General features: G+C 38.1%; 1 protein-coding gene across 1 annotated transcript; it reads left to right on the top strand.

The window, feature by feature from the left end:
• The first annotated feature begins 13,305 nt into the window (after positions 1 to 13,305).
• Positions 13,306 to 16,999, top strand: LOC148024726 (uncharacterized). Its single transcript, XM_087694386.1, has 3 exons — positions 13,306 to 15,348; positions 15,462 to 15,611; positions 15,854 to 16,999. The coding sequence occupies exons 1-3, from the start codon at positions 14,354 to 14,356 to the stop codon at positions 16,335 to 16,337; spliced, it is 1,629 nt and encodes a 542-aa protein (XP_087550512.1). The 5' UTR covers positions 13,306 to 14,353; the 3' UTR covers positions 16,338 to 16,999.
• Positions 17,000 to 18,469: the final 1,470 nt, after the last annotated feature.

Here is an 18,469-nt window from a genome sequence, read left to right as displayed (position 1 = left end):
CCTTTATGGGAAGCCACCATCATGAACACTACCTCAACCAAGATGATGACCTTCTTCAGACACAAGATGTTGAGCTTTCAAATTGGCTCATTGTCTAATGACTTTGCTTTCTCTTAATGGGCCTATTTTGTCTCATAGACACCCTTGTGATTCCCTGGGTAAACTTCTCTCATCCCTTATCATTTCACTTGTGTTGAGGGCCCTATGTATCATCAGGTATAAAATCCCTTCTAAGAGGGCAAGAAGTGTCACGAATCGAGTAGTGGAAGGGACTTACTTGAGCTGTTGCACCAAACACACACCATACACACAAGAGGAAGCTCACTCAAGAGTACAAGAAGAGAGATGGAGACCAAAATGTTTTCTTGCTAGTTTCTTCTTCTTCTTTCACCCGCAATATAATGTACACAAAATATAAATAAGATATAGCACCAAAGGAAAGTAGCCTACTAAGTCAAACAATACATAACTAACTATACGATTTGATTGGCGCTATAACTATGCCAGTTGTAGGTAGGTGCAATAAGGAAATGAAAAAATCACATATGGTTTTTTGGGAGGGGGGCCTTATGACCCATCACAGGGGCAAACTAGTTGTAAATCAAATATAAAAAGTGATAAGTTAGTGGCCATGTAAGAGTCATAATGACCACTAATGTGCTAAGTATAGACATGCAGATCTATCTAACTAGGAGATCTATCATCAATGTTCGCATGTGTTGAGTTTTCCATCTCAACACTCCCCCTCAAGCTCCAACTGTATCTTTACAACTCCAAGTAAGCTTCAAATTTTTCAAAACTTCTCTATACTCAATGCCTTTGTGAAAATGTTAGCTATATGATCCTATGTGCTAACATATATGAAGTCAATCTGTCCTGTAAGCACCTTCTCTCTCGCAAAATGGTAATGTACCTCAATGTATTTTGTCCTAGCATGGAACATTAGTTTTCTAGCTAACTATATGTTGCTCATGTTGTCATAGTGAATGACAACTGGACCATCTCCTTGCACATCCAAATCACCCAATCACTTTTGCAGTCATACCACCTCACATATTGCCATAGTAGCATCACCTATGTACTCAGCCTTTGTACTCGATAAAGCAAGTGTAGGTTGATTTTTTGCTACTCCATGTAACTACTGCACTCCCAAGGGAAAATATGAATCTGCAAGTACATCTTCTGTTAAACATGTTACCAAATCTACATCTGTGTATCCAAACACTTGTATATCCTTACGAGATCCTTACTTGCCTCATAAAAGTCTATAATGCAAAGTGGACTTCACATATCTCATATGCATCTAACTACATCTGAATGAGGCTTTCTAGACATCAGCATAAAGTGACTAACAAGGCCAATAATATAACTCAAGTTTGGCCTTGTGATAGTTATGTAAATCAAACTCCCTACTATCCTCTTGAATATAGTAGGGTCTCCTATCTCATCCCCAATATTAGCACTCTAACTTCACATTTTGCTCCAATAGCACTGAAAGAGGCTTATATACTGTCATACCATACTTGGACAACATATCCAAGCCATACTACCTTTGGGATAGTCATATACCATTATCACATCTGATCACCTCAATACCAAGAAAGTCCATTAGCTCACCTAAATCCTTCATCTCAAACTTCTTCTTCAATAAGTTCTTCACTTGATCAATCTCAATATCACTATCACCTGTAATAATCAAGTCATCCACATAGATGACATAGATGACTATGATGACCAAACTTGCATCTCCCTTTCTCACATGAAGTGAGCAATCAACATTAGAAATATAAAATCCAATGTTGACAAGGCACTCTCTAGTCTTGTCAGACTATGCTCTAGGTGCTTGCTTAAATCCATAGAGCACATTCTTTAGCCTACACATGTATGTGGAATGCTCTAAATCCTCATAATATATTGATTGCTCTGTATGCACCTCTTCTTGCAATTAACCATGCAAGAAGATATTCTTTACATCCATTTCCTATGCAAACTCCAATCTTTAGCTACTGCCAAAGCAATTACATATCTAAGTTGCCATCCTAGCAACTAGACTAAATGCCACTTCATAATCTATGCCATATGTTTGAGCTTAGCCTTTTGTAACTAACCTACCCTTATACCTCCTACTAGAATCATCTGCATTATGCTTAATTTTGTAGATCCACTTACAATTAAAACCTACTCATCAAAAACTAGAAATATCTTTTATACATATACAAAAGCGACAAATGACTTCAAGGCCTTCTCATTATTAAGATCACCCAAAGTAGATGAAACCAAATCATCAACATTAGATATTGCATCAATAGTTACTAAGGTATCTATAATGCTTCTCACCTTCAAAACATACTCATTTACAAATATATTTCCTTTCTTCAAGGTATTCAACTCTTATTTGAGTTGAGTCTTCCGTGCCTTTGTGTTTACTGAAAATATATTCTTGAAGATTATCTAAGCTCTGCATGTGAAGTTTTTGAGAATAGTCATATCATGTTTCATACATCAGCAGAAACTCTACAACTAATTAAAATAGCCCAATCATATGTTGAGATTAGTTTAGATAGCTAAATGTATTGCTTATCATTAGGAGAAATATGAACTCTCTCTTTTTTCCCTTAAGGGGTTTCTCTCACCTCTCTCTCTCTCTCTCTCTCTTAAAAAATTTTAAAATAATATTATAGTAAGAGATCTTCAAAGGAAAAAATAAACTCAAAAATGGGCCCTTAAAAATAATATAGTTTAAGATGTGGACCTTATATGCCCCAACATAGTGTTATCAATGATTGCAACAAATAACCAATACATTACTCATCTTTTGTATTCCATTCTTTTCATGTCTTTAATTCTCTGTAAAGCCATAGGATTACTTCACTCTAGCTCCTTTTCTTCATCTAAAATAAACTCATAGAGATCTTTTCTAATAAGAAGGTTTATCATACGAAACTTCCATGATGGGTAGTTATTCTTGTCCAACTTCCACTCGTCTCTACCACTATCACAAAATTGATACAAAACAACAAGCAAGTCTTCTATAATCTTTTATAATAAGTACAAAACAACATAGAAAGCAGCCTCATTTACTAACTGCTCAATAATATATGCAATCTAAAAGTTTTTTATAGATTAAACTTATGTTTGTTTCATGAAAAGTACATAAGAGCTTACAGATTTGAAATTTGTACCACTTTTGGTCAGTACAAAACTACATCACAATACACCCTAAAACTATTTTTGCAACCTTGTGGGTCTAAAACGGGACTCGAAACGGCCTCATATGGCCAGAAAAGTAGTTGAAAAGTTCCAAAGAGTTGTTTGCAAGATATATAGTACTCTACTTGCACACTAAATCTCATAGCAATTTGAGATTTTCACTAAGCCCTCCTTCTGGTGCCTCCATAAGCACTATCTAAGAGAAAGAGTGAAAGAATGGGAGAGCTTCTTACCCATTGCTTGCTTGCTCAAATCCTTGTTTTTCTCCTTCACTTCATCCTTCAAAACTAACCTCTCTCAATTGCATTGCTTTGATACCATGTCACGAATCATGTGGTGGGGGAACTTGCTTGAGCTATTGCATCCAAACACACACTACACACACAAGAGGAAGCTCACTCAAGGGCACAACAAGAGAGATGGAGACCAAATATTATTTTGCTAGTTTCTTCTTCTTCCTCTTTCACCCACAATACAATGTATACAAAGTGTAGATAAGATACAACATAAAGGAAAGTGGCCACTGAGTCAAATAATGCATAACTGATTATACTAATCAATTGGTGTTTGATATCCCAACTTTGATTTTAAATCTTTTCAACTTCTCACAAAATGGACTTGAAGAACTCTAAAATCATTAAATAGAGAACATCTCGAGCAAAAAGACCCGAGGATCGTAACTTGTTAATTTTTCGGATTGACAAGGATTATAGCCACCCGTCAGGAAGTTACCACATGAACGAGAGTTATGAGCCATATTAGTCATTAGTGTCAGTGTCTATAGTATGGATGGTCCAAAAATACTAGATTTTTAGACAAAACTAGAATATTTTCAATATTTTGGATATTATTTATTGTAAATATCCTAAAAAGCTATAGAAACTTCTAGAATAGGATTTGATGTAAAAAAAAAGTTAGTGACTCTTTTTATCTAGTTTTGGAGATTTCACGATTGGAGAAATCCCTCGCATTGCGATCGCAATTTACAAGCAGTAAATAAGACTCCGAATGGGGAGAAGAAGAATGAGTGATGTGGAAGAATTCTGATCAGGTGTCCTTGGGTTTTACTCTCCTTTCAGAGCCAACGGAACCATCAGATTTGTGGTTTGAGTATCAAATTGCATATTGGAAGCTTCAGATTGCTGATTCTACCAAGATCCCCTCCATAAAGAGCTATCCTTCTTAGCCACAACCCTTCTTCTCTAATTTAGCTATAAATAAGAGGCAAGGAGAGCCGTTGAGAGTAGTCGGAGAGCAAGAGGGGAGAGGCCCTTCTTAAGAGTATAGAATAAGAAAATTCTTCATCAAGAAGACGAGGATACTCCAGGAGCTCTGAAATTCAATTTCTCCATCCCTTCTATCATATTCCCCCCTGTGGAATCAAGACTCTTCTTGATTTCTCAAAATTCTTGGTAATCGCTTTTTCCCCTCCGTCAATCAATATTCCATCAATCTAATTATCCCCAAGTTCCTTTGCCAAATTTCCCTTTTTGCAATCTCGTGATTAAAGACCATGGCCCTAAAGAAGAAAGCTACAAAGATCGTGAAGGCAAGCGAGTATGGGAATTACAAACGGAGCCACAAATACCCTCAGTCAAGCATCCATCATGGATCTTCAGGTACTATTTTTTTAAAATAAAAATAGCTAGTAGGCCTTTATTCGTGAATAGGCAACAGAAGCTGCATGTGTAAAATAAGATTTAATTTGATTCCTACATATAATTTCTTTGAGGAATTCTTAACTACTGCAAATTCCAAGGGGTAACTTAGGTCTGTACAAGATAAACCTAAGCAAGTATGAAGAAGGTACTGCGTCCCTAAAAGATTTAATATTTTTTATTTTTGTATTCATCAAATGAAATCTTTGATGACGCTAATTCTTGGTATATAAGAGATCTTGAGATGCAATTGCCAAATGATACTGTTCATAATTAAACTAACCAAGATTTTCTTTTATTACGGGCAAAGACCCACAAAACTCCAAGGGAGTTATCCTCGAGTATGAAATTATTTTTTAAATTCAATCCAAACTAATCCCCAAGGAAGAGGAAGTCCAGGAAGACTATTTGAAGGTATTGCCACTTATGCTAATTTGTCTTGAAGTTATTTGCCACTTATGCTAATTTGCCTTCATGTTATTATTTTTGGAAAGAAAAGTTTTGTCTTGGAAAGAAAATTGATAAAAGTTTATGTATAATGCATTCGAAATAATATGTTTGTGATTGTAAGCTAGGTAGTGATCTTTTCTAAAATCATCAAGCTAAATGATGGATGATTATCGCCATCATTGAGGCAATGTTCTTAATGGCGCTAGACCTCCCCAAGGCCAACATGAATAAAACCTAATCCAAGGGGTTTTTCTTTTTTTGTTTCGCGTTAGTGAGTTTAGAACAATCATGACGTGAAAGGTCTTGTCGTAGGAAACTCTAGTCTACAGCAGCAGGAGGTGAGGATACCAGGGGGCTCTGGGCATAAACTCCTTAGGCTCGTACAAACTACCAACTACCCTTCGATTTCCAGACTGTGTTTGGAAGTTCCAATACTAGTTGGGGAACGGAACTTGGAGAGAATAATACTTTGAATAGAAGACATTATAAATGTCTTTTTTTTTTAAAAGGAACTATTAAGAAGGAATTGCTTTACTCTGTTTTTATGACGTGAATAAAAGGCGTGTAACGAATTTGCATCAGAATATAATTCAAAGAAGTTGTTTTTATATGTTGAACCTAAAGTGGTAGGTAATTGGATAACTAAAACTACTCTCTCGAGGGAAGTGGGAGGACGACGGATCCATACCTATGGCTAGGTGGTCTTCGATAAGCCGAGAGCTTTCCTAAGAAGGAATAAAAATCTCACTTGATGGACCATTAGAAACTAGAAAGACTGACTCATATCACTTTAGAATCCGCTAATATTAATTAGCTGCTAGTAATAGATTTGACCAGAAAAACTCATGTTAGTCGTCGTGGGAGCAATAGAAATTTCCACCGCAGGATAGACTCAAGTGAGTCTAGTTAGCAAACTTCGAGGGTTTTATTAAAATCTCGGACGGCGCTTCCTAGGACATCTCTTGATGAGCTACTAAGAATGTACCGCCAAGGAATAGCTCGGGCGGCATGTTACATGGTAGTTATAACTACGCCAGCTATAGGTTGGTACAACAAACCAAATATAATAAATGATAAGTCAGTGGCCATGTAAGAGTCATAATAGTCACCGACGTACTAAGTGTAAACGTATGGATCCATCTAACGAGGTGGTTCATCATCAATGTCTGTACGTGTTGAGCTTACCATCTCCACAAGATATCTGCTAGTAAGGAACACTCCCCCCCACCCCCCAACTACATAGAGGATGAGAGCAAAGCCACCTACCAAGAGGGAAGTTATTGGATGCCATCTTTTATTTCTTTCTTGGAGATAATACGAAACAAGACTCCCCTAGACTTCAAGGGATGCAATAAAAATCATCTCCTAGAGCTTACAAGTCCATTGTTGAAATCATGAGAAATTATATGGAGTGGCACAATCAGAGGCTCAAGCTCCTCCAAAGGTGACAACATGTATACCTAGAACAACAATTCCCAACAATTTCCTTTGACAACTATTATTTGTGGACAAAGGCTTATAAAGCAAGATCTTTAATTGGCCTTGTGCAATGGTTCTAGGCCTCAACATAGTTATGTTAAAAAGTAGACCAAATTTTATTGGGAAGATGTAGTTTGTGATTTAGTACTCATTCCCTTTCTAATTAATATTTTTCTCATTGTTTGAGTCCAAAGAAATGGTAGTGAATGTCATGGGTCACAATCAATAGATGCTAGAGCACTCTTCCCCTACTTTGTTTAAATGGGTTGAGACCTTTGAATATCCTTATGGCCTAAACCCTCTAGATTGAGTTCCCCAACTTTCTTTTGAATTCATAACCTCTTCTAGAAACCATAGCTACTTCCTTGGGAAGAGTGTTAGGAGAGAGGCCTTATGCAGAGGTTAGTGCTAGATAGCACTTAGAAATTTTGGTTGAAGTGGATGTGAGAAAGGAGCTCCAAACCTATATTTTGATCATTAACACCAAGCATAATTTGTTAAAACATCATGTCTTTTTGTTTAAAACATTCTAATCCCAAGTGAATTTCAAATAACATTTGACAATACTCTCAAAGGGTGTTGTGGATTTTAAAGGAAGGAACCAAAATATATTCAAAGTTTGAGAAGGCATGGAGTGGCATTTCTCTCTACTTCTATCTCTATCAATGTCCTCCCCCCCCCCCCCCTCTCTCTCATATGCACACAAAGACATACATGTGCATATGTGTGTGTGTGTGCGCGCACACACACACACACAAAAATTACAAGAATTATAAAATGTAATTATGAGGAAGGGTGTATATTAATAGGGGGAGGGTGGAATATTAATATAGATGTGTCAACCTTTTACCATCCCTCCCCCTTACTTAGGCTCAACATTATCTTCTCCTACTCCTCATCTTCTTCAATGCAATGGTGTGCTTCATATTGATGGTTTACATGATTGTGTGGCAACATGATGATGATGATGTCAGTGTAGACTTTGATCAACCAATGGGTGTTCACTTTAAACTCTAAGGAAAGTCTAAAGCTATATTTCCAAGTCTTATGATAAGTCTTTACTTTAAGAGGTGAGTCATGTAGGTAAGAGTAAATTTTCTTCATGGATAAGTGCATTACACTAGGTTAGTAAGGGCCTATGTTTCTTTAGATTTATACTCTACCTTATTATACATACTTGTTGAAGTATCTTAGTCTTTTTGACCATAAGCTTATAATCCAATTGATTTTGTCTAGTGTCACCACAAACAATAAGGTTTACAGGTTCTATGCTGGCCTTAGGTTTTTCAAGATTAGGCATGCTCAAGAGTTTGATAGAAAGAGTTCTAATGATTTCTTAAATTCTTTAAATAAAATTTCCCATGCTTTATTTGCAACTATTAAGAAGATTTAAGATTTTTTTATGGTCACCAAAAATAGGGTTTTTGGTAATACAATAGAAAGAATAGCCATTAAGCATCAAACCTTGCATAATTTGGAAAAGGAGCTTAATAGATAGCTCTAGTTAATAGTGAGAAGCTAGTCCAAGCTAGATTTGACCTTAGAAGGGAGATGCAATTTGAAGCTAATGAAGCCATGCAATTCACTAGAGATTGGAAGGGTTGATAAAACATGTAGACATATTAAGGCAATGTTTAGTCCTATGGAAAAGGAAGGGGGGGAGTTGTGTGTGCATGTATGTATTCATAATTCATGAGGAGATTCTCATAAGTTCTTTCATGACATTTTCAAGACTCCCTCCCTTACCAACCAAGAAAAGACCAATGCTAGGGCCAAGATAGCTAGGGTAAGACCCAAATATATTCCGCCCTATATGATTGACCTTTTAGCTCCATAATTTGAAAGAAGAAGAGATTAGAGCCATCATTGCCACTCTCAACAAAGGTGAATACTTGGTTTAATTATTCTTTATGAATTCTACCAATAATATCAATAATCTCTCATGGATCCCTTACTACATCTTTGGAGAAAGTCTATCCATGATGGTGATCTACCCACCACCAACGTTTATGAATGTGTGATTAAGCTTATTCACAATAAGGATTATAAAAACATCATTTCTAATTGGAGATCCATGATTGTCTTACCTCAAGCTATAATATATTTGCTAAATCCCTAACCATTAGAATCTCAAATAATGGTTTTATTTGCTATGCGCACTAATGCTTTTATTTGGCTAGTGCAAGATGATCCAAAGAAAGGTGATATGGAGGGATTTAAGTTGTGTAATGGTTCCCAAACAATGTTGAATTTGTTTGTTGATAACACTAACAATACTATTAAAAATGAAGAGAAATCAACTAGAAATTTTTGGGATTGTTTGAATACTTTTTGTGTGGCCTTATTAGACTTTAGGGAAAATCATAATAAAACATGTATTCAAACTCTTCTAAAAGCCCCTTCTTGGTTAATGGATCAAGCATGCAAAATGATAGAAGGGAGCATTTTCATCCTCCTAGGCCTACTTAATGACTTTGGAGTCACCACTAATCAAAGATGGAACTAGTTCTATGATAAAACTAAGGAAAAATGGATAACCAGCTAAACAATCTCAAAGTTATTTGTACTACTAGAACTATGCTTGTCAAGTATGTGATTATAGCAATTGCTATTTACCTTCATGTTTGCTTGAGACCCGATAAATATACTCTTGATATCCTCAAGCTTATTGTGCAATAACTTTTTGTGGAGTGCTAATAGTAATTGTGTAAACATCACGCAGTGTAGCATATGGAATCTTAGTTTTTAAATTCCAAACAAGTTGATACAAAGATACCCTATCCACTCATGTGCTTCCACTGTGAAGCTTAGATGGCGATCTAGATAGACAACAAATGAAGAGCTTAAGGTTAGCTGAAAGAAATCTAGCTAGGTTAAAGATAGATTGATGATAGCTTTGGAGGGGCCTCCTTTGTATAGCCTAGGAAGACGGTCAAGTCAACCTATTTGAACTACCATATTATGAACCTTTCCTAGTTGGCTAGAGAATATTTCAAGAATATTCATTCTATAGTCAGACTACTAGGGGTGCTATTCTCGGACATTGTTTAGGGGTCCATTGGCCCCCACGAGACCCTCCTAGAGCTAGGGGCCAATTTAGCATCTCCCAGACCCTAAAATAGGGGTCCGTAATAACTCCCACACCTTGTAAACTCAATACAAGGAGCCTCAAGTTGCTACCAACTTAAGCACTCTACCTAACCCAAAGGCTAGGCCCATAAAGGTCACCTTATTGCCATCCAATTACATAGACCTTATTTGACATACAAATCAAGGCCCAACCAATGTCATGAGCTCACACATGGCTTCTCTTCATAATGGGGGACTTACAACATTAAGCACCATGGATCATTTGTGGCATCTTACTATGGTGTGGCATTGATCATATCTAATAAATTCCCCCTAGAATTCCCAAATCCTCCTATGATACTTGCTCTCTATCTAAAGATAAGGGTGGTTTGGGGCTCTTTGTTTGTGTACCATGGTTGATCATTAAGTACTTTATGTCTCCCTGAGAACCTTAGGTTGTCCTACTTCCTCATATTGCCAAGAAATTCAAGTTAAAAGGGGTTAGCAATTGGCATGGCTTCTCCCCTTGTGTATGAGAGCCTCTGCCTCCACTCACATAAGGTATTTGGTTGGTTTAGACTGAGATTACATCCCTTGTCTAGCAATCCAATTAGCCCAACTTAATTCTACCTTGGGTAATCTTCGATAATCTATGGATTAGCATACTGGTTGCCCCATCATTAAAGCCATTATCTCTACTACCAGATAGATCTCTACAAAAGGCTACAACCATTACTTGTTGAGTCTAAATCCAAACTCCACATTCCTAATTCCTCTATTTCCAACCCCAAATTATATTATACCCTTAATAAAAGATGGCATCTAGAGTGGATTTTCCATTAATGGAACTAAAGGTTCACTAGGATCCGGTCTCCCATCACTCAATCTAAAATCTCTTTCTTAACATGGAATACCTTAACAAAGCCATTTGGATAGGAAAAAGATCTATCAAGATTGGTATTGGAAATGAGGGCTCTTATAAGGCATGATTAAGTACGCTAAGACCATTCCCCATTTGTTTATTAATTTTGAGGCTGATCAAAAAGTCTTTACAAGTTCAATTCCTAGTCCTTCTTAGCCACATCTCTTCTTTCATTTGGAGAATTTGATTTTAATGCAATATCTTAACACTTCCATTTGGAAAAAAAAAATCCCTCCTTGAAGATTTTAAACCTCTTTCAAACCCACAAGATTTTTCAAATAATATGAAACTCATTTAACATTGACCTTGGTTTCTTGCCAACGTCATGCAATAATGGAAGCCCATAGTGCTAATAGCATTTGGTTGGTCCCCACATTAATGACAATGTGATGCTAGACCTATGTTTTTCACTAGAATTTCAATAAGAAAGGGAGGCATTGAAATTCAATAACATTGTGGAGTAAAGGTCCCATGGTAAACAATAAGAAAGCCTTCACACTAGCAACATTTGTGGTGTGGCAATATTGATTTGTTAGAAGTCTTTGTTTTTTGCTAGACCCATCTTTTTCACTAGCATTGACAAAGTTGCAAACATACTAAGCAAATCATATGCTCCTATTCTCTCTCCATGCAACCAAGTGAGAGTAGGGTTATGCCACCAAAGCTTGAAGCAACACAAAATTTAGGGGAAATGGTATTGTAATGTTTGAAAGAGGAAACTTGCATATAGATCATGCATTGAATAGAACATTGGGAAATGTTAGTAACATATCATGCAACACCATGCTACAATAATATGTTATGACGACTATTGTAGCATTGAAAGAAGAAATCACAAATGTTCATTGGATAGCATCTCCCAAAACTAGAGCATTAAAAATGGTAGCAATCTGTAATATGTGCACATGAGAATTTAATAATATATGAAAACAAGACTCCAAAATACATCTACGTTGATAGAAAAGAGTATCATCGAGGTCTCATAATATGATAATATGAAAGACAATGTGTGTCAATTACATCCCACATAGAAGCATAAAGATCTCAATTAGAAGACAAATCAATATCATTCTTGGAAAAAATGTATGTCCAATGGTAGCAAATGTGAGAAATTAAGTAGATCAAATGAAGCTCCAAAACATGTTTACATCTATAGAAAAGAGTATCATCTTGGATGTCATATTCAATAATATAATTGAAGACAATGTCTATCAACTAGATCCAACTTAGAAGCATATAGATCTAGATTAGAAGGCAAAAAGCATATCAACATTAGCAAATTGGTGAAATATAGAATCATGATAAAAGTGAGTTGATAATTTAAAAAAATGTAATGCGACTCTAGGACAAGTCCGTCACATCTGTAAGAATCATCTAAGAAAGTATTCATGCTATCAAAACCAAACCCAATAATCTCTATATAATCTAATAAAGCATCCACATGCAATGGTAATGCCCCATACTCCTGAAGTAATAACCCTAAAATAGAATCCTAAGATTAAAAATGAATAATCCTCATATGTGCTCCTAGTAAGGAATGTATCTCATGATTAAATATGAAATGAAATTGTGGTCCACAAGAAATCCAAGAAAACTACTAACAAATGCCTCGTGAATATGGGACATAATATAATGTAGCTAGCAACTCAAGGGTTGTGAGTTATAAATATGTACTTCTATCACATAGGCTCAAAAGAAAGGAATTCAAAAATCCATTTTAAAGATCTTTTTTCCATAGCAAAGGGTGTCAATTAAAGGCTATATTTTATTCACGATAACCTTATGGATTAATCTAAATTGGGCCTTGAATGCATGTGATAATAAGGGTTTACATATATCAAGCCGCGTGAGGCTAGCAATGGTGACAATTGATTCTCAAATCTAGGCTCAACTATATTACAACAAATCCTCAAATCTAGGTTAAATCTTGATAAACTATATTACAACTATAAATAGGTTAGGCTATAAGGCTCCTCATGGATCATTGTAAGTTCATCTTATATAAGAACTAGTGTTGAGAAATTGAACAGTATATGGATAGACTCAATAACATAGTAGCACAAAATTTGAATTGGACAATGAAAGAAATTGAAAGACAAATGCAAGGAGAGAGCTCAATACCAATTGGGTACAATCTCACCCCATGCATTGAATAGGCTCTTCTCGATGCATGCATTTATTTATTTCATTAATCTCGTGCCTAATCGTAGAATAGTACATCCACACATTTTGCTCCTTTTCACCAATTGCTCATATTTTCCCAAATCAAAATAAAATCTAAATTCTAGATAATATATCTGGGCTTGAAAAAATGTACCCAACCTTAAGACTATGAAATAAAGGTATGCAAAATATAAGTGCATTGTGCATTAAACTCACAAATAATACATGTGCAAGTCTTCACATCCATGTGATCGATGTGACCTGAAAAGTGGTTTTGCAACCCAGCAAAAACCACCCTAGAGAGTGGAGTGGTTTAGGACTGATGTGAACAGCTCCAAATGAAGCAATCAAGCACAGGTATTGTTCTCTCTTTGGTGTCAGACTTTTCGCTCCGATCACACGCGCGCATATAATTTTCAATCCCTGTAGGCTTTGATCCCTTCCCATGTATATAATAATGATTAATAAGCCCCTCTCTCTCTCTCTCTATCGCGTCCTTTCTTGCAAATTATTGATTTCTGAGATCAGATCCTCCCTCCCACAGCAAGTCCTTCAGGTTCAGGCCAGGCTTCTTCTCCGATTCTCCCATCCATCTTTCCTCTTTTTATCGATCTTTCTGATTCTGAGCTTTCCGGATATTTTAGTCCTGCAGTCTCTCATCACACACTGTCCTTTGCAGCTTCCTCCTTTGACCCAACTCTCGATGCAACCGATTATGAAGAAAAGAATAGAGAACCTTCCAACTACTTGCCCTTTTCCCCTAAGCGCCTCTCTCTCTCTCTCTCTCTCTCTCTCTCTCTCTCATTTTGCTTTTCGGGTCAGCATTGCCTTTGCCTCATGTGCATTGAACTCAGCCTCCTCTTGAATCTCCCAACTTGGCAAGTGGGCACACAAGGGGGGCCATGAATCATGATTTTCAAGCAGCTGCTCCGATTTATCTCTTATGATCATGATTCACTGGTTTAAGGGCACAAATATATGCTTAAGTGTTCTCTTATTGGTCTCTGATTCTATTCACATAGGTGCCTGGCATAATTAGTTTCTTAGTTGTGCATTGATACGTATACATTCATATTATATCTCGTCCTGGACTTTGGGAATGGACTCAACATCAGTTGCTTTCGATTAATGCTGTGCACTAAAATAATGTTTGCTCGCAATCGTGTATTCTTATCCTCTTAGCCACAGCACAACTGGAACAGTGTTTCGGAGAAGAGCAACAGTGAAGGAGCCTCATCATCCATAGCCTGATTCCGATTCGGGGCAGTGTTTTTTAGGGCAAAAGATCGAATTGAATAATTATTTGGACAGTATTGCGAAGATTGACTGTGAGGCAGGCTCATCATTCATCATAGGACTCATTTGGGGCAGTGAGAGCAAAAGATTCAGGAATTAGACCTGCATGGATAACAGCTATGGTGGACTGGATCAAACAGTGCTAAGAGGTGCAACTTCTGCTCCTAATTATATGGACAGACTCCTCAGACCACCCCCCTTTGGATCTAACAGCATGCAGCTCTCCAGTGGCCTGTACGAAGTCGCATCTCGGGTGAAATGCGAGGACACTGCATCTAGTCCCTCTGGAGTGTTACGAACAGCCACCCAGCTCTGTGAGAAAGCCCGTAAACTTGGTACACCAGATCTTTCTTTCAACCCGCCTGCAATGCCATGTGATTTTGGTGCCATTGCTCGAGCACATATGCCATCAAGTATGCCTGTGTTTGATACAATGGACTTGGTAGCAGCTTGCAACTCCTTCAATTTTCTGGGCCCAGCATCTGAATCTTGCATGCATAGCATACCCCTATCGACAATGTCGTCATCAGACTACATGTCTGCAGTGCCCTCGGTGTCACCATCAAAGTACCTGTCTGCAATGTCAGCATCAGAGTATATGTCTGCAATGCCATCATCAGAATACATGTCTGCGATGTCATCATCAGGGAACAACAATCCTGTATCAACTGTTTCATCCATGCTGAATGCACCGGATAACATGCACCATGGTTCTCAGTCAAAATTGTCACAGGTTGATTGCTTCAAGCAGCTTGCCGGCTCAGCTAGCTGTGGCTCTACATCATGCACACTGCAGGGCATGGAGCTTTTCGAAGCTTGCACCACATCAGGAAGTAGCTATCCAGTGAACAGTCTTAGCTGCTTGGCTTCAGTGGCTCAATCTAGTAGTGGCTTGATTAATTCTGTGCCAAAGGAGGCAGTCTCCAAACCTACACATTCTCGAACACTTCCTGTCCAGCCTCTTATTGAAGGAGGTGCCCCAGATGGCTTAACTAGTGTTAATGAGTCCCCTGATTCACCTAGCAAACAGGATTCTTCTGTGCTAAGTGCTGATGATTCTGATGCAGATCTCAAGTCTCTTAGCCAAAATAACAAAAAAAGGTATGAAACAGTTTTTCTCAAGAAATTGGAGCATGTTTAAGCTGTCATGTAGAGAGAGAGAGAGAGAGTCCACTGTGGAGCTCATGACATTTTCTTTTCTTTTGAAACTGCAGGACTCATGGTTTCAGAAAGGCCCAACAGAAGAGGGTTGTTTATGTTCCGATTAGTGCTGATAGCAAACAAAAGGGGGATACTCCTCCATCAGATCTATGGGCTTGGCGTAAGTATGGACAGAAGCCCATCAAGGGGTCACCATACCCAAGGTATAATTACACTGCTGTTTGATGAACTGCAAACTATGGTTTTGTTTGTTTGGGCTGTTGGAAGTCTTATGTCTTGTTTTGTCTTGAGCTAATTCATCTGGTCTAAAAATGGCAAGATGGAACCACCTTCCTAGTGTAGAGTGTCAAAATCAACTTGAAGTATGTTCAGCATTTAAGTGGAGGTCTGAGTTATGTAACATAGGTCCTTTGGTTAGCTGATCCATCATTTGATGTTCTTGCAGAGGATATTACAAATGCAGCAGCTTCAAAGGCTGTTCTGGAAGGAAGCAGGTTGAGCGCAGCCGCAGTGATCCCACTATGCTTGTTGTGACCTACACATCAGAACACAACCATCCATGGCCGGCCGCCCAGCGCAGCTCCATGCATGCTTCAGCAAGTGCGTCATCCAACTGTGCCTCCTCAAAACCCGAAATTCTGCAAAATCATGAGGAAACCAATACTTCTGGCAACCTTTTCTCTTCCATCATCAATTCAGCCAATGCAGATGATGAGCAGGTGGTGTCTTCGTTGGAGTCCTTGCATGATGAAGAAAGCCTCACTTTCCAAACAGATGTTGATCTGTTTCGCCTGTCGCGAACAAGCACAGAGAGCGATGATGTGTTTGATGATTTGGGAGAGCTTCCAGAATTGTCAGCTATATTCAACAAGGGGTATTTGGAAGAAAAGGTCAATGAACTGGGCTCTGAGCAGCTTGGGTTATTGTAGACAGTAGTGTACCATATTGTCCTGAAAACCATGGGAATCTGCCTTCCTTGTTTGCAAACTTATAAGAGGGTATCCTGCAGTGCTATGGAAGTGTGTGACACATCTCCACAGTGGCTGGCAGCAGGATTATACATGAACCAAAGGTCTGGAATTTGTTTGGTGGATGGAGATTCATGATGGTTGAGCTGTATAAAACCATGCTTTGATATGAGGTGGTTTTGTCTTTGAAAGGGGATAATCATGGCAGACGATCGAGGGCACAAATCGATGGTTTGCGTCTAGTTTCTTGGATGGGGAGTCATGTCACTTGAGGTGTATAGAACATATTGTGTGGTTTTGTCTTTAAAAGGGGTGAATGATGGCCACATGATCAATTACACAGCATCATGCTGATCTGCAGGGATACTCTGTTAGTGGTCAGTTAGCGGTTTTTGCCAGTGCCTTCCATGTACTTCAATGTACAGAAGAGCTTTGTAAAGATAAGAGCATATTATGCGAGCAGTAAACCCTTCCAAGTGTTTTTGTAAGACAAAGGAACTGCAAACTTCAAGCAGTTATAAACTACTCTCGTTCCCAACTTCCAAGTTAATACCTAACGAGAGAAAAGCCGAGTGAAATGTGTCAACTTGATCTCAACAAACTAAATAAATGCACGCTCTCTTTCCTTAGCACTTATTGCACCTGAAAGTCATGAGATGTTTTGACTCTTGAGTCTCTCTCTCTTTCTCTCTCTACCTTTCTTTTTCATTTATAAACAATGTCTTTAACAATACATGTAATTGAATAGATGTAACGTGGTTAAAATTTATTTTGACGCAATCGGAGGTGAAATAACTCAAAGGAGGCATATCACTAGACAAATTCAGGCCTTCCCACCCCCCCCCCCCCCCCCCCCCCCCCCCCCCTCTCTTTATCACATTTACATTAATTCGTGGCAATGGTGGTGCATGAGCTAAAAGCATCACACACACATATACATACACGTATCAAGCGATGGTACCAATGATAGTGCATGAGTCAAAAGCATCTCACACAAGACCCAAATCCGTATGCATCAAACCATAGAGATTGACATCAAACCATAGAGATTGGCAAGCATTATCACTACATGTTGTGCTATATGAGCTCGACATGGGACCATTGGATATACACCTTATTGTTTTCAAGGGGCTTGGCACATGAAGTTGATCATTATCTCTCATCTAGTCTACTCACATACATGAAACACAATGAACTAACATAGTACACTCACACACATAAAACACAAGGATTATCCCTCACCTAGTCTACTTACATATATACCACAAAATTGTGGTAATTTCTCACTCGATCGCCAAGATCCACGGACTGCTTATTGCTTCAAGCGTTTCGAGCTAAGTGTAATGGCTACCTCTCACATAGCCATATGCGCTCTCATATCTACAAGTGTAGTGAGCTTACGTCCATGCTCAATCGAGTTGCCTCCTCCCTCAAGCACTCCGGTAACTCCATGATCTAAGGTACAAGCTCAATTCTCAAGCTCCAAGTTCTATGCTTCATTGCCATGCGCAAGAGAAGAGAAGAGAAGAAGAAGAGAGGAGAAGATGGAGAGCTCTCCACCATGGTCCCTCACCCTGACATAGTTACTCCCTCATTCCCTCATACTCCTTCTCTCAAGCACAAGCTCAAGCAAGCAAGAAGAAGAAGAATAGAGCTAGTTTTAGCCACACACAAGAATGAGCTTCTTCATTCACTTTTTGCATTTTTATACATAACCCTAATCCCGTTTGGACACCCATCCCTTTTTTACATGCGTGGCCATTTTAGCCTAGGTCCTCTTTTCCTCTTTTCTTCCTATTTGCATTGTGCCTTCATCCATGCCCATCTACATTTACAAATTGCACAGGAAGGAGCCTAGCACTCTCTTACAAAATTTAGGGCGTGCTTTTGTATTTAAAATGCACATTTCCTCTTTTTCACTCACCTTGAACATGTAGTGGCCTTTTTTTTTCAATAAGCAGAAAAAGATAGCTTGACATGGCTGTCCTTGCACTTTTGGCCTTTTTTTCTCCTATTTCTTTAGTCGAGCCATATTTTTTCGCTTTCTCTACATCTTTTTTAATTTTCTTTTTGCTTTATTTGCACTGGGGTTA

This window comes from Lygodium microphyllum, chromosome 15, assembly GCF_053477565.2.
Source record: "Lygodium microphyllum isolate KBCC chromosome 15, Lygodium_microphyllum_v1.1.10, whole genome shotgun sequence".
Classification (NCBI taxonomy): Eukaryota; Viridiplantae; Streptophyta; class Polypodiopsida; order Schizaeales; family Lygodiaceae; genus Lygodium; species Lygodium microphyllum.
Note: the sequence above shows the minus strand (reverse complement) of the source record. Positions and strands in the feature narration are given on the sequence as shown.

What these genes read in the sequence shown, in the direction of transcription:
- LOC148024726 (XM_087694386.1), top strand. Translation starts at nt 14,354, where the DNA reads ATGGATAACAGCTATGGTGGACTGGATCAAACAGTGCTAAGAGGTGCA. An exon ending in AGCCAAAATAACAAAAAAAG is followed by an intron (nt 15,349 to 15,461) that starts GTATGAAACAGT and finishes TTGAAACTGCAG; the next exon opens with GACTCATGGTTTCAGAAAGG. An exon ending in AAGGGGTCACCATACCCAAG is followed by an intron (nt 15,612 to 15,853) that starts GTATAATTACAC and finishes ATGTTCTTGCAG; the next exon opens with AGGATATTACAAATGCAGCA.